The sequence below is a fragment of the Microcaecilia unicolor genome, chromosome 7 (assembly GCF_901765095.1).
Source record: "Microcaecilia unicolor chromosome 7, aMicUni1.1, whole genome shotgun sequence".
Lineage (NCBI taxonomy): Eukaryota > Metazoa > Chordata > Amphibia > Gymnophiona > Siphonopidae > Microcaecilia > Microcaecilia unicolor.
Window position 1 is genome coordinate 174,403,225 of NC_044037.1, and position 27,463 is coordinate 174,430,687.

General features: G+C 45.1%; 1 protein-coding gene across 1 annotated transcript in view; it reads left to right on the forward strand.

Annotated features, from left to right (window-relative positions):
* Positions 1 to 27,463, forward strand: part of TMEM237 (transmembrane protein 237) — an 80,628-nt gene that overhangs the window by 19,245 nt on the left and 33,920 nt on the right. Inside the window, exons 6-11 of the mRNA XM_030210114.1 lie at positions 4,932 to 5,052; positions 6,398 to 6,558; positions 9,476 to 9,599; positions 19,321 to 19,512; positions 19,805 to 19,878; positions 22,518 to 22,611. Coding sequence (XP_030065974.1) covers positions 4,932 to 5,052; positions 6,398 to 6,558; positions 9,476 to 9,599; positions 19,321 to 19,512; positions 19,805 to 19,878; positions 22,518 to 22,611 — 766 coding nt within the window. The remainder of the gene's footprint in view (positions 1 to 4,931; positions 5,053 to 6,397; positions 6,559 to 9,475; positions 9,600 to 19,320; positions 19,513 to 19,804; positions 19,879 to 22,517; positions 22,612 to 27,463) is intronic.

Genomic DNA, 27,463 nt, shown 5'->3' on the forward strand with positions numbered 1-27,463 from the left:
CCCTGGGCGAGAGCGCACCTGAGACCTCTACAGTGTGCTCTACTCCAAGGATGGTCTCCAGTATCTCAGGATTATCAATGCAGACTCTCTTGGCTCCCTGCGGCCCGACTCAGCATAGAGTGGTGGCTCTCAGACAGCATGCTGCGGCAAGGAATGCCGCTGGCGCTCCCCGATTGGTGCCTAGTGGTGACAGATGCCAGCCTGAAAGGCTGGGGCGCACATTACAAGGGGAAGCATGCCCAGGGTCTATGGACACCCGAGGAGTCGGAGTGGTCCATCAACCGCCTAGAGTTGAAAGCGGTGTTTCAGGCGCTTCTGGCTTTTCAAGTGACCCTGGACGGATTGGCTGTCAGAGTGATGTCGGACAACATGACAGCAGTGGCCTACATAAATCGACAAGGCGGCACTCAGTGCAGAGCTCTAGCCGCGCAGGCCTAACAAATTTGCTACTGGGCCGAGCTGCATCTACAGTTTCTGTCGGCAGCTCACATTGCAGGTCAGAGCAACGTGCAAGCCGATTATCTAAGCAGGCATCAGATCGATCCAGCGGAGTGGGAACTTGCAGACGAAGTATTCCTGCAGATATGTGCCAAGTGGGGCAAGCCCGTGATGGATCTAAAGGCGACAAGCACCAATGCCAAAGTCCCGTGCTTCTTCAGCAGACGGAGAGATCCTCGCTCGGCGGGGTTGGATGCCTTGGCTCAACCCTGGCCTCCGGGCCTACTGTATGTGTTCCCTCCGTGGCCCTTGATAGGGTGAGTGCTCCTGCGGATTCGGCTGCATCCAGGAGAAGTGGTTCTCGTCACCCCGGATTGACCCAGGAGGCCTTGGTATGCGGACCTCCGACAGATGCTCGTAGAGGATCCCCTTCAGTTACCTCTGGTTCCCAACCTGTTGTCACAGGGTCCGGTGACCATGGAGGACGCCGGCCGATTTGGTCTTATGGCCTGGCAATTGAGAGACAAAGGCTATTCCAATAAAGTAATTACAACTCTCCTGCAAGCCCGCAAGCGTTCCACTTCCGTGGCTTATGCCAGGATTTGGTGCCAGTTTGAAGTCTGGTGTGCTTCTAAAGAGATCACACCCCTGCGGGCTCCTGTCTCACCGATTCTGGACTTTTTGCAGGATGGTGTACAAAAAGGCTTGGCCTATAATTCCCTGCAGGTGCAAGTGGCAGCGTTGGCCTCCCTGCGTGGCAAGGTTGAAGGCGTGTCTTTAGCTGCTCATCCAGATGTGGCACGGTTTCTTAGAGGGGTGCTTCGGCTCCGTCCTCCCGTGCGTGCACCTTGTCCAGCGTGGAACCTGGGGCTAGTGCTGAAAGCCCCTCAGGGTGCTCCCTTTGAACTGCTTCGGCGTGCTTCACAGAAGGATTTGACACTGAAGGCCATCTTTTTGGTGGCCATTACCTCGGCGAGACGGGTGTCAGAGCTCCAGGCGCTGTCCTGTAGAGACCCTTTTCTGCAGTTTTCAGAGTCCGGGGTCACGGTTCGGACCGTGCCTTCCTTCTTGCCTAAGGTGGTTTCAGCGTTTCACCTAAACCAACCAATTGTCTTGCCCTCCTTTGTCAAGGATGAGTTTCCAGACTCTTTTGGGCAATTGCACCTGTTGGACGTGCGCAGGACTCTGCTGCAGTATCTGCAAGTTACTAACTCTTTCAGGACCTCTGATCATCTGTTTGTTTTGCTATCAGGTCCTCACAGAGGGTCTCCAGCGTCTAAAGCCACTATTGCCCGCTGGCTCAAAGAATCTATCTTTTCAGCTTATTTGCTTGCCAGCCGGCCTCCGCCTGATGCCTTTAAGGCGCATTCCACTAGAGGAATTTCCTCTTCTTGGGCTGAAACTGGAGCACTCTCTCTTCAAGAGATTTGTAGTGCAGCAACATGGGCTTCTAAGCTCTCTTTTGCCCGACATTACAGGCTGGATGTGGCTGCCAGGAGGGACGCACATTTTGGAGCGCAAGTGCTGGCGCGTGGTGTGGCTTGTTCCCACCCTATCTAGGGATTGCTTTGATACATCCCATCTGTAATGGCTGCATCTGCTTGATGACAAGGAAGGGAAAATTAGGTTCTTACCGTGATAATTTTCTTTCCTTTAGTCATAGCAGATGCAGCCTTGATCCCTCCCTGTCGTGATTGCTATCTGCTGTAAATCTATTTCAGGTTCTGTTCACGTTTCCTGGAGATTCCGTCCTTGGGAGAAAGTCGGAAAACAGTCTTCAGGATTCTTGTTCAATTAAAGGAGGATGACTTAATTCCCTCCAGTTTCATGTTTTGGAGGATGAGTTTATTCCCTCCGGGAGGATGAGTTTATTCCCTCCAGTTATGTCTTAGTGGAGGATGAGTTTATGCCTTCCGGGAGGATGTTTCATTCCCTCCATTCTGAGTTAATGCCCTTTGTTGTAGGGCCATTGTTCGCTGTGAGGAAAGCTCATTGCGGTTTGCCATACTGCTTTGGAAGCTTCAAATACTGAAGGAGAGGCAGTGGAGCAAGCTGGTATGAGGCACTGAAAAAAGTGTGCTCTCTATCTCCCTCTGCTGGTTGATGGATACAACCCATCTGTAATGACTGCATCTGCTATGACTAAAGGAAAGAAAATTATCACGGTAAGAACCCAATTTTCCCTTATCTCAGAGGGGGCACAATGTGGCAGAGGGACTGGCAATTTTAAACAATGTCAATGAAAAAAATATTCCTCCCTGAAAAAAATCTTTTGTTAATCGACTGTGCTTTTATTATTTTTTTTAAGTTTAATGTCTATTTGTTTTTAAGAGAACACGAAAATGATATTGCACAATATAGAATATCAACCCACTAACCCATATGAGCAACCCTTCATTCCCTATGCCCTCTCTCCTCTTCCCAAATGAACATAATTAACGTAGGTAAGATGTGGCAAAGGCGGTAAAGACCAAAATATACCAACTGTCATCACACCCGAAATAGCCAGATTAAACTGACAAAAATGTTGAAATTACCATTGCTTGGGCTCTATAGGAGTGTGCAGACATGCCAATTCACACGCATTTGGCATATGACATGTGTTTAGGCCCCTTCTCCAGCTCGCATGCCTAAATATGTGTGTCACATGCATTTGCTCTGCTTCCCGCCCCAGCTGTTGCTCTAGTTTTATTCCCCTGGTGTCTCTCACTCTCCAGCCCCCCCTTGGTTCAGCTCTGCTTTTATTCCCCTGGTACACTCTCCAAACGCCCCCTCCCCCAGCGAGCCTTGACTTTCTGGCCGGCAACATTGAAGACACCTCTTCCATTCAGCATAGGCCCTCTCCCCTCTGCCATGGCCAGCCTGCCAGAAAGAGGAAGTTGCATCAGAGGAGGCAGGTGACTGCAACAGAGGGGAGGAGGTCTGCGTTGGGTGGAAGAAGGCAAACATGGAAGTGAACATATGAGCTCACTAATCCCACAATAAGCGAATGACAGATCACTTTCTCCAGATATGGAAGTAAGTACCCTCCCACCTACAACATCTCCAGTACAGTGATCTAGAAGCTGGGTTAAACTTTGCAACTCTAGTAGGGGTAAATACTACTGATACAAAGGTTCTACCCTACTTTCCATTAGATTAGCTGATATTGACAAATGGAGAGTATTTTGATGGATTAACATCCATTCTTGGTCTGTAAGCTGCCACCCCAGGTCTCGCTCCCAATGAAATTCATATGCAAACTTAGAGGCTCTCTGTCTCTTCAATAAATCATATAAAATGGATATCAGTTTACACTGCCGGAATCCTCCCTGCATCAATTCTTCAAAGGCCAAAGGTTTAGTTGACAGCCAATCCTTAAAAGGATTACATTGAAGCAGACGGTGAGCTTGAAGATAAAAAAGAAATCCATATGTGATAAACTATAACATTTTTTACAGATCCTGAAAAGATCTTAGAACCCAGTTATTATATAGGTGACCTATCTGACTAATTTCCCTTTGTTCTCTTTGCAGTAGTAGTCTAGGGTCTCACATAGTTGCATAAGCTTGCAGAAAAGACAAAGGAGCACATACAGAAGCTTCTTTTGGGCCCATCAGGAAAGAATGCACCTTGCGCTATAATAAATAGACTGTCTATTGATGAGTTTTCAGATTCTTCTCTTCCAACCACTTTAAATGGGCTGTGTCTGCAGTGCCGTGTGGCTTTGTAAATGGAGGAGGGGGGGGGGGGGGGTAATGTCTTAAAATCAGAACAGTATTCTTTATAGCAAGCTCCTACCTCTCTCCAGAGGTCTAAGAGCTAAGCCTTCTCTCATTTCTCCTCCTCCTTTTTTATTCTTCAGCTGTTCTGCATCCCTGTCTTGTTCTTGCCCCATCTGCCTTGTCTGCAAGGTAGGCTGCCTTATAATTAGCAAGTGCATAATTAACTGCACTTGTGCTCTGAGCTCCCGCTGCTTAAGTCCTACAATTTCCAGGATTCCTATTCGCTCTCTGGCTTTTGGAGCCCCCCTAGTATCAGACTGATACTACTAACATTAATTGTGTGCTGTTCTGTGCATCACAAAGTGCAAAAGTTGTTAAGTCACACACCTCTGGAGAAATGGCAGCATAAAATGTATACTAAAATTGTTCCTTAACAGCTGAATTAGTTGAATGCAAAAACGTATGTGAAAACCCATTGGGGCTCATTTTCAAAGCACGTAGCCTTCCAAAGTTCCATAGAAACCTATGGAACTTTGGAAGGCTAAGTGCTTTGAAAATATGCCTATATAATAGTCTACCAGATTTTTTTAATGTGGAGATTGTTTGTATACTTATTAGTTGTGTACTAATATGACTCTTCCTTATTCTGCTTTTGCATTTTTAGGGTTACTGACCAAAGTCCATGTTGTTGTGTACTTTGGCCCAGCTCTTGGAAGTGAGTTCATTGGAAATTTTAAGCAAAAGCTTCTTTTGTTCATTATTTTTTCTTGCTTTATATATTTTGTGCAGAGTCTGAAACATCCTTTGCACCACACAATTTTCCCACCACATCTGCATTTCAGAATGGTAACGATGTAGATCACCCGCCGTCTGGAGAGGTCCCGCCTCGTAAACCTCGCAAGAGAACTAAGTGAGTGCAACCAGTGAACTTTCAGCTCTTCCAGATTTACTTCCTTCCAGAAAATTGTTTACTGTGTGAGCTGCAGACTCTTAAGGTAACAGATCTCACTAAACTCTTCATCTTAAGACTAACAACGCCACAGCAAATAACGCAAACTTTATTTATTGTTATACAAGATATCAGCATTCTAATAGTTGCCCAAAGAAACCTCTTGGATCATTCGATGCATCTAATTTAGAACATTTATTGCAATTCCTTATGCTACAGCATCCTTCCCTTGCTCTTGTTGGGAGAGGAAGCCAGCATGGCAGAGGCAATCCTACCATTAGGCAGTCGCCTAGAGCAGCAGCTTCAGGGAGTTCCAAGGAGCGCTGCAGTTAAAGCAAAACAATAGGCCTTGATGATAACCAGACAAACTCAAAAGAAAAACAGGAGATATTGTTATCAGCAGGGAGCATGGGCAGTTTTCAAAAAGCTCATTTACCAAGATTATTATGAGAGGGGCAGTTATTGGGTGATCTTGAATATTGGGAGGGAGCAGGGGGCATAAAAATTAATTGGGAGGGGGTACACAAGGCTTGAGGTTTGCTTATGGTGCCCAATACCTTTGCACCAGCTCTGCAGCAAGCTAAAAATTCTGCTGCTCATATGCCCATTCCTTAATCTGTCCAGTTCCCTGCCTGATACTGCTGATGCCTCTGCCCGGAGGTTTGATTTGGGAGAGGGGGAAGAGGTTTGCATTGCTATAATTGAAACTGTGTTGCTCCTTCTGGAAAACAAATAATAAAACAAAAAGATATCGTGGTGCTTGCTTTTTAACAGCTGCATGGTTTATAGCTTTTTACAGTGTAGAAACTGCCAAAAGCAGTTTCACTGAAGAATGTTTTTTGTTGTACATGCCACTCTTTACTAGATGGAGAAGGTCACCTATATGTAAATAAGACTGCCAAGATTATATTCAACAAGGTTGCTTTTTATGGAGTTAGTATAAAAAAGCCTATGTATTACTCATTCTTTTATTGAGAGCTCTCTCAAATTTGAGATTATTTTTAGGTCAAATGGAGTAACAATGTAAATAATAATGTGCTAAATTTGAAATTACTAAACTGGCACAGTGGGCCACGTTGGGCCTGTTAATGATGTTAGTTTATTTTTCAGCTTTGCTTTTCAGTCATTGATGCCCTTAGCATGGGGCAGTTGTTCCTTTTTGGTAGATAGGCAAATTTGTTTTCTTGTAAAACCCTGTTCTGATTTCAAACTGTCTGACAGGGTATGTAATTTAGAAATATATTTTGAAATAAAATCATGAGTGTTCTTTAAAGCATGAATCTATTGCTGCAATATATCATAACAGGAAGACACGGCCTGCAGAACTGCAGTATCCCCATGAGCTTGGCGTGGAGGAAGAGGACATTATCACTGAAGGACAAGTGAAACATGCAGAACATCAGCCTGTGTTTATCGCTCCCACAGGCACCAGCCAACCTGTGGGCAAAGTGTTTATTGAAAAGAGTCGTAAGCAGTTGTCTACCTTTCTACATCCTACAAAGTGATTTAACAAAGAAACTAGGAATAGTGTCTTCTGGATAAGAATTTATAACTTTGTTTATCTTTGGTAAAACTGTTGAAAAATAAGAATTTTCTGTTGAGATCATCAAGGGCCCTGTTTACTAAGCTGTGTTATAGGCTCGTTAGCGTCTTTAACGCTCGTTAACCGAGTAACAATATCCCTATAGGTGCCTACACGGTTAGCATGCATATTAATTGTAGGTGTGTTAAAAAGGCTAATGCGCTTGAGTAAACAGGGCCCTAAGTGATCTGCCAGATTTTGCATCTTTTAATGAAGTATGTGTTGTAAAAATACCATTAGCTAGAATAAATTTAGCAGCCATCTCCATGACATTTCTGGGTGTTTTGAGGGTAATTCTATAAACCATTGTTATATGTAAAATACCGATTTACATGCGTAAATGGGCCTTATGGGCGTGCCTAAAAGTACACACTGGTGGAGTTTGGGTAGTGTCACAATTTACGACACCCTTTTTAAGACTGACAAGCCCCGCCAGCTGAAAGGGGCCTCTTCCAGCAACAGCCCAAGGCCAGAACACTCCCATACTACTGTCCGTGTGCCACTGTCGTGTTGGCCCCCATGCTTCCACGCATGCTTAGTTTTTGCACATGTGCAAGGGGTAGGGGGCAGTGAAGTGGTGGTGGCAGTGGCACATAAAGAGTACTATGAGAGTGTTCCTACAGTAAAGGATTGTTCCAGTTGCTGGAGGAGGCCCTCTTTATCTGGCAAAGCTTGGGGATCCCCGCCAGCTCATATTTATTGAGTTGGGGGATGCGGAAAAAAATTGTGTGCCCACCCAAAATACTATGTCCGGCTATGCCCCTGACTTGAAAATTATAGGTATGAACATTTATGCCTATTCCAGGGCAAGTGCCAATGTCACCATCTGCAGGGTTGGAATGATATGTGCCACTTACACTAGTATTTTTTAAAGACAAGTAGGAGCCCCCCCTTCTAAAATTAACTTCCGCATGGCTGAATATCTTCACTAAGAGGACAGTTTTTTAAAAGGTATATGAAGCAGAAGTAGATGTCTATTTTAGAGACATGTAGATGCTTAAGCTGCTGAAATTACCGCTATAATGAGCCCGCGTACATTTACACCTGCTTAGGAATTGGTGTGAAAATACATTCATATTTCTTAAAGAACTTGCATAAATCGCAACACCACCAATGTTCTGTCCAAAACCCACCCCTGAGCAAATGTACTACAAAGTAGTATAAAAGGACTTGAGTTCTTGTCATCACACGTACTTGTAAATTTTTCTCCCTTCCCTTCTGATTTCTAAGGGGGCAATATTCAGCGCATGGCAGTTGGCATTTCATAAAACGCTGACCTCCGTGGACTCAGTTAGACCCGGTTATTCAGTTCCAGGCTTAATCTGGGTATCGGCACTGAATATCTGGGACTTTCATGACTACCTTCTGGGCCCCACTGATACAGAGATAACTAACTGGACATAGGTAGGACTGTTTTTTTCTGTGGTCTTACTTGCCCGGTCAGTTAACCGGGAACTGGCACTGAATGCTGGAGGTGACTGCATAACTTCGGGTCTGCCCCGATACTAACTGGATAGTAAAGCAGCGGTCAGAGCTGATGTTCGGTGGCACTCTCCGATTAAATGCCACTGAATATCAGCTCCTTTGTTGAATATTGACCCATAGGTTTTCTTTTTTCTGTTACTCAGTTAATACTCTCAGCATTTCTTATAGCTGTTTTTACCCTGTTGTCTTTTTCTTGTGTTTATATTATGCCTAGGTTCTGTTACTTTTTTTTTCTTATGTTTCTATTTATCCTGCCTATATTCTTCTACTTTGTTTTCTATTTTCTCCTTTCTCTGACACTTAACTCCCTCCTCCCCACACACTGTTCTCCATCTATCACCTACTGCTCTCACTTCCATCCCTCAGCTTTTCCCCTCTTCTTTTCCTCCACTCCTCTTTCCTTATCTCTCTCCTCTGCATGATCCTTCTTTTCTCTCTTCTCTATTTCCAACCATGCCCATTTATCTCTCCATTTTTCTGTTATGTCTCCCCTTCACACTATCCTCTCCGTCAGTTTCCCCCTTCCACTTTCTCCTTTCCCACTCATCTTACATCCCCATATCTCTCATCTCTTTTCTTCCCTTCATCTCCTTTCCATCCATCTTATTTTAACCCCATCTTTCCTTCCTCCTTCCTCTCTCCTTGCATTTCCCCATCTCCCACTTCCTCCTCTCCTTTTCTACAAAACTTCACCTCCATCACCCTCCCCTTCCATCACACACTGCTTCTCACTCTCATTGTTCCTCTCCTATTTGTTCTGTTCTGCCTCCCCTCCGCCTTCTCCCTCTATTTTTGTATCATTCTCTTTTGTCGCCCCTATTCCATATCCAGCATGAGCTGTAGGAACCTGGTATATTTAGAGTACTACTGATCCAACAGTCCCTCACCATCTTCTACTTGTTCTTCTGCTTTGTAATAGGAAGCACATGATAGAGGGAGAGAGGGTCGAAGGATCAGTAACATTACTCTCATTCTGAGGCATTGTGGGGTTTGTTAGCTGTGCATTATTCATACTTGTATTTACTCCATCCTCAGCTTGTGCCACAGCATTTAGGACAGCATTGCCCTTCACCCTCAAACTGTAGCCATTGCTGCATCTTTTAATAGGGCAAAAGAGAAAGATCCTTTCTAAATGTGTAAAATTAAACAGGGAATAGAGATGGAAAAGAAGTGCCTGATTTTACAGAGAATTGATGGAGAAGATGCAATTCTGTAGTAATGAAGGGAGGAGAATGGCAAGGACAGGGGAAAATGAGATTGCAATTAAAATTCTTACTTCTTGATTAATACAACATTTAAAATTTTCCCTTGGCTAAGGACGATTCCAGGCTGCTGACCGCTCAGAACTGATTAAAGCTACTGAACAAGTTGATGTTTTCATGGACGCAAAGTCATCTTGGACAACCAGGGATGTAGCACTGAAAGTACATCGTGGTTTTAGGTATTTGAACCAGACAATTTTAATGTAGAGAAGACAGCTTCTGGTATTAAGGTTAAAGCAAGAATTGGCTTCTTTAGAAATGCTTTCTTAATCTCTGATCTCCTGTGATGCACTAATTTGTTTGCTCTGAATTGACAAGCAGTGAATGAGTTGTAAGCTATGTAACTGCAAAGTCACCCACCATTGATGTAATAAACTTGGTGATTGCATCAGATGATGATCTGATATTACTCTGAGGACAAGCAAGACATTGTTTCTCACATATGGGTGACGTCATCTGATGGAGCTTGGTGCGGACGCTGCCCAGTATAATATCTCTTTAAGAGGCCTTTGGCAGTGTCCCACCACACATGCCTGGTTGCCTTCCCACAAAAGCGCAGGACTAGCAGGCTTTCGTTTTTCGTTGAGCAGAGAGGTTGTATCTGGTATTTCTCCTCAGTGTGTCAAACATTTCTTTGTAGTGCCTTCCCTTGTATGTTTTTGTCTTCCTTTTTCACATCTTTTTTTATTTTCCCTACTTTAGTGTGTGCTTTAGCAAGTTTTGTGCGTTTCTGACATTTTTTAAATTTTGTCAGCCCTAAGGCCTTCTTGGGCCCAGGTTGGGCCAGGTTGCATCGATGTCTTTGGGCATAGTTTAACTTTTCTCCTTTCCAGTGATGATCCTAGGTCGGCTGCCACCCGGGTCGGATCGCCAATGCACATCCGGAACAGGAAGTAACCTGTTCCGGAGCAGAGGGAGCAGGGAACAAGCGGAGCCGACAGGCATGCAGCTGTTCTCTGCACCCCCCAGCTGCATGCACCCGGGGTGGACCACCACACCGCCCCGCCCTTGGTACACCGCTGCTCCTTTCATCCATTGAGCCCTTTGATTTAGGCCATTTTTCACTACATGTCCCAGAAGGCACCAAGAAGATTTAAGCGTTGTGCTTGGTGCATCAGGGTTATTTCAGGCATTGATCCGCGTATCCAGTATGTCTACTGCCACAGGGGTCTTAATTGTGTTCTCTGTCACTAAAGAGCCTAGGAAGCTCAGTGTGAAAATCTTTCCAGTGCTTACTCCAGTTCTTCGACATTAGCATTGGTGACAGGTCAGATAGCTGTTGAGTTTATTAGAGAGACAGAGACTGCGGGCATCGACATTGGCTGCTGAACCAGTGCCCCAAGACCAGCCGATGTCGGGCTCAACACTGTGGAGGTGTGTGCATTCCACATCCTCGGTACCATACATTTCCAAGGACTGGCACCGTGCATTGGCAAATATGCATCGACATACCCTCAGCAGACGGTACTGGGATCTCTGGAACATCAGCATTGCTAGTTTCTGAAAGGCGTCAGCACTGAGAGGATCATTAGCCTTCCTTGGTGATGGTGCCAAACTGCCCGATACCCTCTAGCCATAACCCAACCCCTTCGGCACCAACATATCTGCAGGCTTTCTCCGCACTGACTCCCCAGTCTTCACTCATGCAGGCCCCTCATGAAGAGATCCAGGCAATGTTCAAGGAGGAGCTGGGGAGCTTCTGAAGATGCAGAGTTCTTAGGCATCAAGGACACTTGCATCACCCATAGCACAGCCCCAACTGCCCAAGGAGTCCTAGTCTGGAGAAGGATCCCAGACACCGCAAAGTGCTTAGGCATTGAGGGTGCTTATATCAGCCACAGCACAGTCTCAGATGCCCGAAGAAGCTCAATCTAGGGAGAAGTCCTAGGTGCGTCCTGCGTTGAGTATCGAGATTGGTGCACACCCATCCGGTGCAGCCCTCGATGTTGGGGGGTAATTTCTCCAGAGTCTGAAGGCAACTCTGACTGTCCCTGCTTCAGTAAATAGGCCTGGTGTAAGAGCAATACAAACTCCAGAGAAAACAAAGATCCCGATGCAGCTGAATGCTTTGTCCGGCTCCGAGGCTGTAAAATGCATGGCTGTGCTCAGTGCATGATCAGACAGAGGCTGTTCCTCACTGCCGACAAAATGGTACCTGTTTCCAACGCTCTCCGGCATCAAACTGCGCACTGGCCCTTTCAGAGAGCCCAAAGTCCCAAGCATGGCGTCAGCACTGAGAGGATCGTTAGCCTTCCTTGGTGATGGTGCCAAACTGCCCGATACCCTCTAGCCATAACCCAACCCCTTCTTTCAGCACCAACATATCTGCAGCCCATCTTGTTTCGATAATACGGGTTTCCCCGCCCCTTCGCCGGGACGTCCTGTGAGGACATCCTCAGGAAAACTTGGGCGTCCCTTTCGATTATGCCCCTGTATATCAAAATTTCAAAAAGGTGCCTATTTTATAAAGGCTGTCACCCAAATACCATTTGCCTGAAAAGTTTAATTACTGTTTTGGATTGAGTACTTTCACCTTTCCATTAAGTCCTTTTACCAAGCTGCAGCAAATGGAAGCATGTGCTTACCGCAACTTGAAAGGGCTTACCATGAGACACGCTCAGGTGTTCTGTGGTAAGATCCCAATTGGCGCTTGCTACCCGCATACTGAGAATATTTTTTACATTTTTTCATGGAGGGAGCATGTCTGAGGGGAGAGAGTGGGTGTTTCTGCGCTAATCAATTAGTAACTGATTAGTACGGAATTACCGCATGAGCCCTTACCGCCTACAAAATAGGTGTTGGTAAGTGCTAATGCAGTAAACATTTTTAATGTCGACGTGCTAATAGCGACACTAGGACATGGCCATTAAAGGAAAAAAATGGAAAATCAACCATTTTACTGCTGTGGTAAAAATGGCCTTAGCTTGTGGGAAACCCGTGTAAGAGTGCTCTAAGGCCACTTTTTACTGCAGCTTAGTATAAGGACCTCTTTCCTTATTATCCTAGATTATTTCAGAGAAGCTTGGTCTACAGGTGGCTCCCGTAACTCCCAATGATAGGGTCCCGGTCTATTCCCCTCCAGTCGTCATCTATACTTCTTCCCTTGGTACTCTGATCTCATCCCATGGTTTTCAGTATCATCTTTACGCTGATGACTCCCAGATCTACCTCTCCACACCACAAATCTCAGCCGAAATCCAGGCCAAAGTATCAGCCTGCCTGTCTGACATTGCTCGGATGTCGCAGCGCCATCTGAAACTAAACATGACCAAGACTGAGCTTCTTATCTTTCCCCCTAAACCAACCTCTCCTCCTCCCCCATTCTCTAATTCTGTGGATAACACTCTCATCCTTCCTGTCTCATCAGCTCGTAACCTTGGGGTCATCTTCGACTCCTCCCTCTCCTTCTCTGCACATATTCAGCAGACTGCTAAAACCTGTCGTTTCTTTCTCTATAATATCAGCAAAATTTGCCCTTTCCTTTCTGAGCACACTACCAGAACCCTCATCCACACTCTTATCACCTCTCACTTAGACTATTGCAACTTGCTTCTCGCAGGTCTCCCACTTAGCTATCTCTCTCCTCTTCAATCTGTTCAAAATTCTGCTGCACGACTAATATTCCGCCAGTGTCATTATGCTCATATTAGCCCTCTCCTCAAGTCACTTCACTGGCTTCCTATCCATTTCCGCATACAGTTCAAACTCTTCTTATTGACCTATAAGTGCATTCACTCTGCAGCTCCTCAGTACCTCTCCACTCTCATCTCTCCCTATATTCCTCCCCAGGAACTCCGTTCACTGGGTAAATCTCTCTTATCTGCACCCTTCTCCTCCACTGCTAACTCCAGACTCCGTTCCTTTTATCTTGCTGCACCATATGCCTGGAATAGACTTCCTGAGCCGGTACGTCAAGCTCCATCTCTGGCCATCTTAAAATCTAAGCTAAAAGCCCACCTTTTTGATTCTGCTTTTAACTCCTAACCCTTATTCACTTGTTCAGAACCCATATTTAATATTCCCTTATCTCTTATTTTAAATTATATGTTTTTGTCCTTCAAATATTATATGGCATAACACCGGATTATATGCAGCCCTTAATAACTATTTCCCTATGCAATATAACCTCTGGTTCTAGGGATTACCTTAAACATCATCTTCAAGATTGCAAGAAAGTGCATTGTAAGTCAGTTCACTCTCCTGACTTTAGATGTCAGGGTGCTAAGTGGTGGAATTCACTGCCAATAGTAATCAAGAGTTAGCCTGATTACTTAGCATTTTGTAAAAGACTGAAAACTCTCCATTGATGGAGTATCTTAGATTGCAACTGGCCATCAGTATTCTATAGTTGATATTTTGTTTATGGCTTTGTAAACCTTGTCTGTTGTTTATTTACTGTTAGCCACATTGAACTGGAGCATGTTTCAGGATAATGTGGGGTATAAATGTCAAAATAAATAAATAAATAAGAGAGGGTTACAAGCTGGAATTCTGCCTCCTGGCCGCTCCATCCTTCTTGGTGTCCCTGTGTTCTGTGGGAAAGTAGGCCGCTGTTCAGGAGGTGCTGAGAGCCTTGTGCAGGGGTGGTATCTCCTGTTCTGCATGAAAAAAGAGCGCAAGAAACTTATTTCATTTACTTTATAATTCCCAAGAAGGGCGGAGGTTCTTGTCCAATGTTGGACTTAAAGAGGGCTAGTCGCTGCCTTCGGGTGTCACGTTTTCACATGAATGCACTTCGGTCGGTCAGATCCACATGCCCATGGAAATTTCATATGGCTGTGGACCTGAAGGAGGCGTATTTTCACATACCAATTTGGCCTCCACAGCAGAAGTTCCTATGTTTCGCGATTCTGTGTCATCATTTCCAATTTTGGGTGATTCTGTGTCATCATTTTTGGGTGATGCCCATCAGATTGGCCACAGCTCCCAGGACCTTTTCCAAGGTCATGGTGATGGTGGTGACTATCTTTCTATGTTGTCAAAGAATTAGGGTGCATCCCTGTCTGTATGATTGGCTGATTCATGTGTCTTCCTTTGCAGACAGCGAGCAGGTGACTTCCATGATTCTGGAGGTTCTTAATCTCTGGTTTGGATTGTAAACTTCTCCAAGCGCAAGCTTTGCTCTTTGCAATGTCTAGAGTATCTGGGGCTACTTTTCAACATCAGCTTGGGGAAGGTCTTTTTTCCAGAGCCCAAGATTCTGAAGCTTCAGCACCAAATACATCTGCTGCTGCATCACGTTCCATGGATTTTGGACTGTGCTTAGGTCCTCGGGTTGATGGCAGCAACTTTGGAGACAGTGCCTCTTCAGACATCCTTGCTCAGCTGGTGGATTCTGGTTTTGCAGGACTACAGTTGCTGTCTCCCTTGGACAACTCCAGCCAGACAAAGTATGTCGTGGTGGCTCCAGGCATCCAACCTGGCCAAAGGAGTTCCATTGGCGGTGCCCGATCCAAAGGTGGTCACTACAGATGCCAGCCTGTCAGGTTGGGTGGCTCACTTTCAGCATCTGGTGAGTCAGGGCACTTGGACCAGGGAGGAAGCCTCGTGGTTCTTCAGCCAGTTGGAGCTGAGGGCCATTCGGTGGTCTTGGAGCTGTTTGTGCCTCACCTGTCTGGACAGGCAGTAAGAGTCTTCTCCAACAACATGTGACAGCAGTTGCTTACATGAACAGACGGGGGGGACCTATAGTCTGCCCTTGACTCTCAAGTCCTGCATGTTGTTCAGGTGGATAGAGAGGCATCTCAATGGGCTCTCTGCGGTGCACATAGCAGGGGTACAGAACATTCAGGCAGACTTTCTCAGCTGTCATTCACAGGACCCGGGGGAATAGTCCCTCTCAAGTGGCATTCCAACTGATCATAGATCATGGGGTCTTCCAGTTATGGACTTGATGGCCACCAAGAGCAATGCCAAGGTCCTCTCCTCCAACCGTCATAAGGAGGCAGGTTCCCAGGGAGTGGATGCGGTGGTCTAAACGTGGCAAAAGTCGAGGCTCCACCTTGGCCAATGGAGGGGCATCTGTTGCGACGCATTGCCCTACATCTGAGCTTGGTGATTCTCATGGCTCCTGATTGGCTGAGGCATCCTTAGTACACAGATCTGATTCATTGCCTTCTATGGCTTCCGACCTCCGGGGATCTCCTGCATCAGGGCCCAGTAATGGTCTTACAGGCTGGCTTGAAAGGGTGAGGCTGAGACACACAGGTTATTTGGAGGCAGTTATCTTTACTCTTCTTTATTGCAGGAAGTGTATCATTTCTGCAGCATATGCTAAGGTCTGGAGAGGTTTGAGAGCTGGTGCTCCAAGAGTGTGATCTCTCTCCTTTCTTCTTCAGTGGCTCAGATTTTGGCCTTCCTTCAAGCAGGTCTCCAAAGAGGTTCGGCTCTCGGTTCACTGAAGGTTCAAATTTCTGCCTTTTGCATGCTTCCGTGGTCACCTCAGGTCATGTTTCCCTAGCTTCTCAGCTGGATATTGCTTGCTTCTTGAGGGGGGTTGGTCAACTTTCGTTCTCTTCGGCCGATTTGTCCAGCGTGGAATCTCAACCTGATGTTGCCTGTGCTTCAGAAGACTCTCTTGGAGCCTCTCAAGAAAACTACATTGAAGGATTTGACATTGAAGACTGTGTTTCTGGTGGTGATTACTTCAGCTAGAAGAATTTCAGAGCTTCATGCTCTTTCTTGTCAAGACCTGTTCCTTTATTTCACGGAGGCTGGAATTTCACTTCAGACTGTGCCTTCCTTTCTTCTTAAGGTGGTTTCATATTTTCATATGAATCAGTCGGCTGATTGCCTTCCTTCTACAAGTAAGATTGTGGGGATCTTTTTGCCTTCTTACATCTTCTAGATGTCTATAGGGTGCTCTGCAGATTGTTGGAGGCTACCAACGAGTTCAGATGGTCTGACATGCTGTTTGTCTGCATTAGTCCTTCTTGTAGGGGTCTGGCGGCCTCCAAGCTGATGATCGCTAGTTGGCTGAAGGAGGCCATATTCTCAGCCTATGTTGTGGCTGGTAGACAGGCGCCAGGAGCCTTGCAAGCTCATTCTTGGGCAGAATGGAGTTTGGTTTCTCTGTTTGAGATTTTCAGGGCAGCAAGTTGCAACATGGTCTTCCATGCCCCCCTTTTACAAGGTACTACCACATTGATCTTGCCACACGCAAGGATGCTTAGTTTGGGTCCTCTGTCTTGAGAGCGCCCGTGACTGCTGCTTCTCACCCTGTTTAGGTATTGCTTTGTTATAGGGTTACCATATTTGCTGAGAAAAAAAAGAGGACACAAAAAATAAAAACTGTTGTTACCTTTTCTAAAGAAGCATTTAATCATAGCAAATGTTTAAATGGCTTTTAGTTAATGAACATACATCAAACAATAATCTACTTTTCAAACACTTCCAGATTTGAGTTTGACTGAGTCTAAGCCCAAATGTACTTATCAGAAGAGCTGATATCCCTCACCAACTTTGGCTGGCTTCTGAGATACATATGGACAAACAAAATTCCTTGGACAGATTCAACCAGCAGGGAAACAGAGAGGAGATCAGCAATGCCTTTCTCGCGTTCTCTAGCGCCCCCTCGTGTCCAGACTGACTATTAGGCCAAAGATGGTTTCTCTCATTATGTGGGTAGGTGTGTTGGTCATAGGCACATAAAAAAAAGAGGATATTCTCCTAAAAAGTGTAAAAAGAGGACATGTCCTTTTAAAAGAGGCTGTATGGTAACCCTACTTTTTTACATCCCGCTTCTCTGGAATAGTGTAGGACAACAAGGAAGGAGAAATTATGTCTTACTTGATAATTTTCTTTCCTTTAGTCCTTAAGACTATTCCAGAGTCCCACCCTTTGTGAAGATTCTGTCATTTGAGTGCTAGTTGCCTTTTGGTTTCCTTGTGGACTCCTTCTTGCTGAGTTCTGTTTTCAGGTCTGGTTTCTCTTCAAGTGCCTGTACATTTTATGGTGTGAGTTGGATATGGAGACAAGTTGGGGAGAGAGATTTTCTATTGTCTACCTTCTTGTCATCTATCTACAGCTGTTTTTTTTTTTTCAAGTACTGAATTGTGGGACCTGGGTACAGGTCTTACAGAGCACACCGCAATTCTGAGTTCTCTATCTCCACCTGCTGGTCGATGACCACAAAGCCCACATCTCTGGAATAATCTTAAGGACTAAAGGAAAGAAAATTGTAATTTCTCCATATTTATCACGGTCATATCGAGAGCTATTTTATAAAGGCACCATAGGCATCCAGACCCAGCTCTAGTAGTATACCTGCTCCAAAAAAAAGTGTAAGGGGGAACACTATCAACATAGGCTACCGTTACGATGGGTTATTTTAGCATAGGGGTCTCATTGCATAAAATTGGACCCTATACTAAAATAGCACTACTTATGGTAAAATAACTCACCTTAATTGTAGCCCACATTGACAACTACTTCCCTAGTGTGTGTGTGTGTATACTTTATGCATATACTCATGTATTTTAGAAAATGTGGCAACTCTAGTTATGCTCTGCCCAAGCTGCACCTATGCATGGTGTGCATATGAGTACATGTTATCTTTTTTAATGTGGGTACTTATATGTGTATTTTTAGCCATAGAATTGTGAAAGAGCCCTTTCTTGTGTGTAAAACATAATTATTTTCAAGAATACAAAATAGAGCTTGTATGTGAAATCATTTCTTGTAGTTAAATAAAGGCGCAGTTATCTCAGTGCCATCGGGTGTGTGCATGACACCCAACAGCAACAAATTCTTTTGGCATTAATCAGCTCTCTCCAAATTAGTCGGCGAACAACGCACTCTCAGATAGCTGACTCCATCATGAGTTTGACTCTGCAGGGTTTCGAAAAATCTTTGTCAGGAACTCGGATTCAAAGCTGCAATTATCTGAAAACAAATAAAGTAAATGATTTAATATATAAGCTCTACTTTGTGTCCTTCAAAACAATTTTTATAGGAATATAGTGCATGAGTATGATACAGGGTATAGCACTATTTAATAATGATACATCATAATAGTGTATTGTTTATAATACTTTGAAGTACTAGTTTAGTTTATATCCCTCTTGGGATCTTTTGACACGTTATATTTGGGTTTAGCATATATATGTCATCAAATGTTTCTAGTATAGCATGTTTATGAACTAGATTAGTAGAGCTTGTAGTATGATTCAAATAATTTTGATTGGAAATTTATGAGTGTTAGTACGTTTATGTGTAAGAATTGAGTGAGTGCTGTTTTCATTGAGGATATGGATAGATAGATTTAGGAGAAATTATTCTTCATTCTTTCTCATTTGTGATTATTTTGTCACGGTTTGGATTGGGAGCACAGATTTTGCTCACATTTCATTTGGAGATTTTCAATGATTGAGAAACTTATCCACCCTTAGGAAAAAGTTTTTACCTTTGGGTACTGTTCCGTTTGAGTTACAACTCTGAGAATCTCACCTTCACATTAAAATTTTTTTTCTTAATTTTGTATCATTCTTTTAGTACATAAGATCTTTCTACCCATATACCTCTTTGATTACTTTAATAACTCTGGTTTGTCACCAACTTCAGTATTTTATGTACCAGAGTTAGTGTTGGGAATTGTATTAGGAGTATTTGGTGTACCTGTTCTGACTTGGACATCCTTTCGAAAATGCCCCGCTAGGTCCTGTTGCATAAAATAGGACCTGTGCTATAATAACACAGTAGTGGTAAAATAGCATGTCTTAACAGTAGCCCATTCTGATAACTTCTCCCCTAAATGTGTTCCTTTTTTGTGGATTACTGAAGCTGATTTCATTATGTAGCTGTTCTGAAAGTTAAAGGATAGAAAATGTGCCGAAGGGATAGTGAGTAGAGTTTACAGTTTTGTTTCAGTTCTATAACCTAATTGTTCTCTGCCGCACACAGAGTGATTGGCCTCTTTTCTCATGGTTTCCTTGCTGGCTATGCTGTATGGAACATCATTGTGATTTATGTGCTATCTGGAAACCAGCTGGCTACCCTCTACAACTTTCTTCAGTCATACAAGACCCTGGCATACCCTGCTCAGTGTCTTTTGTACTTCCTCTTGGCCATCAGTACAGTTTCAGCATTTGACAGGTAAAGCAGGTTTACAGTATTTCAGGTTCATGCCTAATGTAAACCTCTGTAACCTTTGCAATCAACATTGCATGCATGAACAGGAGAGGAAACTCTAAATCAGGAAGCATAACTTCTATCCTTAAAAGGGGAGATATTGTAATGTAACTATTATTGCAGCAGAAAAATATAGCAAGTATATTTTCCTGCCCTAAAACATTAAATTGAATAGTAGAACAAGAGGATTCTGCAAACTTTAGCACTGGACACACACTCACTGTTTTGATTAAACCTTTTTTTGTTGTAATTACAGGATTGACTTGGCTAAAGTGTCAGTGGCAATGCGAGGCTTTCTTACACTTGATCCTTCAGCTGTGGCGTCTTTCTGTGAGTGCACTGTAGAAAGAATCATTCAGTGGCTGTCGATATGCTAATTTAAATGCAGGAGTGCATGAGAAGAAGCTACTGTGATGCCACAAATGTCCCATGAGAAACAAAACAGGAAAACTGCATTGACGGCAGATGCATGCAGCATAGTAAGGTGGATGCCATAACCTCCAACTCAACACAGAGCATCAAACAAAAAGCAACAGCACCTTAGCAGAGATGTATATTTAACTACATTCTCAACCAAAATGCTAGCAATTGTGCTTTTGAAGCAGCAGGGAGCAGAAGATACACAGGAGAATGAGGGCCATATTCCTAACTTCTAGTTAATTCATCTTTAATCATATTTAAAGGAGTAGTGCTTGAAAAGGCCGGCAGTCTTGCTGCTTCTTCCTTTTATCAGTTGCGTATTTTAATTTTGTTCAGAATAGGCAAAACTGCTTTGGGGTTTGAAAACAAACTGGTAAAGTTAGAAATGCTCATTTCTGCTTCCATGGTCACTTGCCTAAAGGGCTGAGCTCATTAGTGGGAGCTCATAAAGAAGCAGTCCACGGGGAGTGGATTTTCCTTCTACATTTTGCTCAGCTTGTAAAGAACAGTGCATAAAGTTAATTATCCATCTGAAAAGAATGTATGGTGCAAATCTTTTTAGAATCTTCATGTTTGTACCAAGGAGTAAATGTTTGGAATTCACTGCCTTTAAGCATTCGGCAAATTAAGATATATTTTACCTTTTGAAAGGCTCTTAAGACTTACTTTTTTAAAGAAAAATTCTTGCAGGATTGTTTGTAAAAAGTATGCAATCTTTTTATTTTTATATAAAGTGATGGAGTATTGTAATTCTCCTATTATGTAGGACTTATATTGTTGTGATCCGCTTAGAATCCATTTGGAATGTAGCGAAATACAAAAATTCTATTCTTTTGAAGTCTTGAATACCGCCCGTTTTCCAAAAAGAGGATTCACATCGGTTCACATATCAAGAGAGCTCTGCAATAGAAAGAAGTAGCATTAAAAAAATGTAATAATAAAAAGAATCAATTCCAGAAAAAAAACCCAAAAACTGTTAGCCAGATTCAACTACTAACCAAACAGATGAGTCTTCAAAACTTTCCTAAAGGAAGAGTAAAAAAGCATATGTCTTAAATCTAATGGTAACATATTCCAAAGTCTCCTCCCAGAAAAAGGAAAAGAATTTTCAATAATGGTTTTAAAATGAACATTCTCCAGAGAGGTAAACCCTAATTTCAGAGTTCTCACAAAGATGTAACAACAAGCAGTTAGTCCAAAGAATAACATAACAAGTAGCTGATGAAGAGCTTAGAAAGAAGGGGAAGTGCCATAGCTGACTGCCCAGAGCAAATCTGATTCATCAGTGGATCACCATCTTTAACACTGGTTTTAATAAACACACCAGAAGAAATATATTTTCCTCCCCTCCAGTAACCTCTTATGCAAAATTATTGCCTTCTGAAATAAGGAGGTACTGTTGCTTCAAGTCTTTAGACCAGTGTATTATTTTAAATGTGAATGGTTAGAAAAAAAGGTAAGCAGAATTGTTGGTTAACACTGCATACATTCTTTTACAGAACATTCTCAAGGGCCGATATTCAAGCGTACTGTGCTAGCAACGTTTAATTTAAATTGATTTTAGCCAGTCTAGCAATCATGTTATTAAGCGTCTAATGCACAAAGGGGTTCTGCATGGTTTTTACCATTTGGGGTAGCAGCTAACAATAATCCTATGCAAATGTATTTATTACAAAAAGTGTATTAGTATTAAAATGAGCATTCCAAATGATGTACAGAAAGGAGCCTACCTTTATCGTGCAAAATTTTCCTTCAGGTCTGGAGCAGTTGTGTGAGGGAGACTTCTGGGAAGAGCAGTCAGCTTGATTTTTCAATAGCAAAACTTATCGGAGAGCAGAGAACAGCTTTAGAAGGCCAGAGAAACAGCTGGTTGGGGGCTTTCAGCAAAGAGGAGATTTTATATCAACAGCAAGCAGTGTGGAAGAGCAGAGAAAAGCTTAGGGGTGGAGAAACAAGCAGACAGTCAATGGGCTGGGGAAAGCCCCTGTGATGTCAGCTATGATGTCAGCTGGGGGGTGGAGAAATGAGCAGACAGCCAATCAGCTGGGGAAAGCCCCTGTGATGTCAGCTGGGGGGGTGGGTAGAGAAATGAGCAGACAGCCAATCAGCTGGGGAAAGCCTGTATGATGTCAGCTAGGGGGATTTTCAAGCAAGGAGGAGATTCCCAAGCAAAATTATCATGGGCAGAGGGAAGGCAAGTAAGCTGCAGGAGGAAGGTGGAGCTAGCACCAGAGCACTGCAAGAGAAAGGAAACAGGGACAGTGAAACCAGCAAGTACTGCAGGGGAAAGGAAAGAGTACACAAGCCCTAGCACATGTGCAGAACAGAGACACTTACCGAGAGATTGTTGTGCGAATGTAGTAGGTGTTTTCCCTACCGAGCTGCTTGCTGAAATTGCGTGCAGCTCATTTGCATGCGATTTCCTTTGAGCATCACTTGCTATTTCCAAATTGGTAAGTTCTACTGAGGATCTAAACACATGCAGTTTTTAACAGGACTTTTGTGCATCAGGCCCTCAGTATGTAACTGATTTTTCTCTGTTTCTCTAGTGTACTTTGCTGCGCTTGTCCTTTCACTGAGCCAGCAGATGACAAGTGACAAGATAAACCTTTACGGAATTCCACTGGAGAATGGCAGCCTCTGGTGAGTAATTATTCGTGTAAGAATTCTGTTCAAAATGCAATAAGGGCAAGTCTATAACTTGGTGCCTAATGTTAGATACAGTAGAAGTCTAAAAATCCGAATGCTGGAAATCTGGACTACCCAAGAATCTGTACCCTTTAAATTTGCATTTTCTGGACTGCCCGAGAATCCAGACTCACTCCCGTCCGCACGGGTCTGACGTCTCCACCTCCCCTCTGGCCTTGCCTGCTGCTCCTCCGGCGTTCCGACCTTTTCAGAAGTCTTTGTTGCTGCAGCACCAGTGGCAGCCTTACTCACAGGCTGCCTCTGGCCTGTACCGTGACTTTCCCTCTGACCCGTTCATTCCCTCTGAAAACAGAAAGTTGCATCAGAAAGGGTGGGATGGGTCAGAGGGGAAGGCATGATGCATGCTGAAGACAGCCTGTGAGTAAGGCTGCCACTGGTGCGGCAGCACCGAAGACTTCTGGAAAGGTCTGTACACCAGAAGAGCTGCAGGCAGGGACAAGAGGGGAAAGAGAGATGCCAGACCATGCGGAGGGGGAAGGCGTAGCCATGGTGGGGCCTTGGGGTCCGAGGCCCTGTACTTTGGGAAGAGGGACGCTGGATGGGGAAGAGAGTTGCTGGATGGGAAGAAAGAACCAGAGAGATACTGAATGGGGAATAGAGATGCTGGATGGGGAAAAGAGATGCAGGAAATGGATACAGTATTTATTCACTCATTTTAAATTTGAGCCTTTACAGTATGTTTTTTCCTGTTTTCTGTATTTGTTAATGAATAAATGAACAAAATTTGCCTTAAATTTGAATTTTAAAAATGCTGCTTAAGAATCCAGAAAATCCAAAAATCCAGGCTGACCCAATCCCCGAGCAGTCCAGATTTTTGGACTTGTACTGTACTAAGTGTGCATGTATGGTACACAGTAATAGCACTTATGTGTGTCTGAGGTGCCGATAATTGACATTTATGTAAGTGCTAGGTGCTGTTCTATAATATACACACCAAAATCGCTAGGGGAAAATTCTATATATGTACTGAATATTAGGCACTACTTCTGTGCCGAATCTTTGGCAAGGTGCCGAAATAGGGCAGAAACGGCAGTTCAAACAAACTTTACCACCAAGAAAGCATTCTTCGCTCTTTGGAAACTGAAACATATAAAGCCTTATTTCCCTAGAGATGTATTTTGCAGTCTGGTTCAAACACTAGTATTAAGCCACCTTGATTATTGCAATGAAATGTATGCAGGGTGCAAAGAAATGCTTCAAAGAAAATTACAAACTGCTCAGAATACTGCTGCACGGCTCATCTATGAAACATCAAGGTTCGAAAGTTCGAGGCCACTGCGTGAGAAACTACGTTGGCTACCCATTAAAGACCAGATCACTTTTAAAGTTTGCACCCTGGTGCATAAAATCCTCTACGGATCACGTTTCTCTGCTGGGATAGAATGGAACGAAAACGGAAAGTATATAATTCTAGGCTTTCACCTATAGCATATAATTTAACATTCTTGTTGGGATGCTCCCCCTCAGCCTTCACTAGATGGGGGGGGGGGGGGGGGGGGGGGCTTAGATCTGTGGGGACAGTTACTGAGTGGAGAGAGCTTTGTCACGTTCCAGGAATTGGCTGAAATATAAAATCTCCCCCAGAAGGATCAGTATGCCTACTCTCAATTAATACACTTTCTACGATCCCCAGGGGTGCGAGATAACTTGTTTAGAGAAGTCTCTTTTTTGGAAGAGCAATGTTTAAGGGAACAAGGGACTAGGGGACTTAATCACGCTGTTATATGGGTACCTGCGAGATCAGCTCCCGAAAAGTCTTAAGCACCATGTCCAATGGGAAAAGGATCTGGGCGTAAGCTACACAGAGGAGGAATGGCAAAGAATGGAAAGAGGCTCAGCTCAGATATCCCCAGCAGTAAATATTCAGGAAAATGTTACTAAAATATTATATCGTTGGTATCTTGCTCCTGTACGATTACACCATATGTTTAATACGGTATCTCAGATGTGCTGGAGACACTGCGGCCAAATAGGCACCGTGGGTCACATATGGTGGGGATGTAGAAAGGTGGGGGCCTTCTGGAGGGCTGTTCAGGGAAGGGTGCAACATTGGGTAGGAATAGATATACCATGGGACCCTGCAGTATATCTATTTCATAAAAATATAATGGGACTTAAGGAAGAGGGCAAAACCTTAGCGAAGTATAGTTTTTGTGCAGGCAGATTGACAATTGTGCGAGCATGGAAACAGCATATTCCATATCATCAAGCTGATCAATCCATAGACTGGTGGGTTGTGTCCATCTACCAGCAGGTGGAGATAGAGAGCAAACTTTTGCCTCCCTATATGTGGTCATGTGCTGCCAGAAACTCCTCAGTATGTTCTCTATCTCAGCAGGTGGTGGTCACACATCAGCAGCAGCTCTGGCTAGGCCTCCAAGCCTAATTTTTAGGTTTTGTTGAGTGCCTGGGGTTGAGGGCTCTTTTGAGCAAGTGCAAACCTGGTGGTGCCAGGTCCCTCCTTTTCTCCCCCCTCCCGCTGGCTCCGTTAAAAAAAAAAAAAAAAAAATTTTGAACGGCCTTAAAGGCGTTTATTTCGACGTTTATTTAAGCGTCTATTGCAGCTACTCACTGAGACACCAGGTCGTTACGACTCGGAGCGGACAGCAGGTAATTTTACCTTTTTATAGCGGGCGGGGGTTCCCCGATTCTTCTCCTCGTGGCACATGGCGTCGGAGGGCGAGGGCGCAAAGGGTTGCTCCCCGGGTCGCTCGAGCGCTTCTAGAGGGGATGCGGGGGTCTTCAAGCCGGATTCGCCCTTGGTGGGTGACAGTTTCGCGACCGATGCATGTCCCGGTCCTTCCTCCGGCGTGGCAGTTTTTCCCGCCATAAACGCCCATCCCCCGCTCCTCGCCTCCGCCATCTTGGCCGGCCACGCGGCTCGGACGGCTTCTTCTTGGGCCGCCCTTGAGGTTGGAGACATTAATGCCATGAACGCCCTTAATTTGGGCGACGGCACAGAAGCGGCTAAAGTTAAGAGCCGTTCTTCCCGCGCGGCTCCTTCGCGGAGTTTCGCGCCGGACGCCATTTTGGATGCGCAGCATGTCTCTCCCCCGCTGTTGCGAGCGCCGGTTGAGAGAGCGCCTAGGGCTGTTGCCCAGGCTGCGGAAGTGCACAGTCTGGGGGGTTTCTCCCCCGAATTTGTTTTGCTGCTGCATCGGGCCTTCCTCATGCACAACGCTGCCCCCGCTCCCTCCTCTGGTAAAGAGGTTGAGGTTCCCAGAGGAAAACGTCCTCGGGTTGATTCCCAGGCCTTGGAGGAATTTGTCTCCTCCGATGTAGATGAGGGCAGCGTGTCTGGGGTCTCCCAACGGTCCTTTGCGGATTCCTTGGAGGAGACGGATCCCCGCTCGGATGGAGCGGATGACCCCTCTGCAGCGCGACTTTTTCACCCGGAGGATTTGCCCAACCTGTTGTTACAGGCCATGGACACTTTGAAGATATCCTCTCCGGAGGACGTCTTTCCCTCAGCCCCTGTTGGCTCTGCCATTATGCTGGGGACGAAGCGCCCGCCTAGAACCTTCCACGTGCATGATGCCATGCACACCTTAATTTCGGCTCAATGGGATGTCCCAGAAGCGAGCCTTAAAGTGGCTAGGGCTATGTCCCGCCTCTATCCTTTGGCTGTGAGTGAACGTGAGGCCTATCTGTGGCCTACCGTGGATTCTTTAATCACTGCGGTGACTAAGAAAACGGCATTGCCGGTGGAAGGTGGCACGGCCCTAAAGGACGCCCAAGACAGGAGATTGGAGGCGGCCTTAAGGTCGTCCTTTGAGGCGGCTGCTTTAAGTTTGCAGGCCTCAGTTTGCGGCTCCTATGTGGCCAGGGCGTGCCTGACTATGGTGCAGCGGGCTTTCCCCTCGGATCATTCCTTGAGGGATGATTGGCCAGCCCTGGAATCGGGCCTGGCCTATTTGGCAGACTTGCTGTATGATGTCTTGAGAGCCTCAGCTAAAGGCATGGCTCAGACTGTCTCTGCGCGGCGGTGGCTTTGGCTGAAACATTGGTCTGCTGACCACGCCTCTAAATCCCGCCTGGCTAGATTGCCTTTTAAAGGCAAGCTGCTCTTTGGGGTCGAGCTGGACAAAATCGTGACTGATCTCGGCACGTCTAAGGGCAAGAAGTTACCGGAGGTCAGGGCTCGGGCTAGTGCTCGTCCCAGTACCTCCAGAGGACGGTTTCAGGAAGCCCGTCGGTACCGCCCGGGCAGGTCGGGTGCTTCTGCCCCTTCTTCCTTTAAGAGGAAGTTCTCCCCCAAGCAGCATTCCTTTCGCAGAGACCGCCGTCCCGGAGGTGCTCCCTCCGGTCCTCCCCCAGGGTCTCGTACCCAATGACGGGGTATTGGTCCACGCCCCAGTGCAGATTGGAGGACGGCTGGCCTCGTTTCTGGGCGAGTGGACCACAATAACTTCAGACGCTTGGGTGCTGGAAGTCATCAGAGACGGCTACAAGCTAGAGTTCTGCCGACCCTTAAGAGACGGGTTTGTACTCTCTCCCTGCAAGTCTCCGGTCAAAGCTGTGGCAGTGCAGCAGACTTTGGACAATCTGATCCGCCGGGGTGCGGTCGTTCCGGTGCCAGAAAGTCAGCTTGGCAAGGGGCGTTACTCCATTTACTTTGTGGTACCAAAGAAAGGAGGTTCTGTCCGGCCTATCCTCGACCTCAAAGGGGTCAATCGGGCCTTGAAAGTGCGGCACTTTCGCATGGAGACTCTCCGCTCTGTTATAGCGGCAGTGAAGGCAGGGGAGTACCTGGCATCCTTGGACATCAAGGAAGCGTACCTGCATA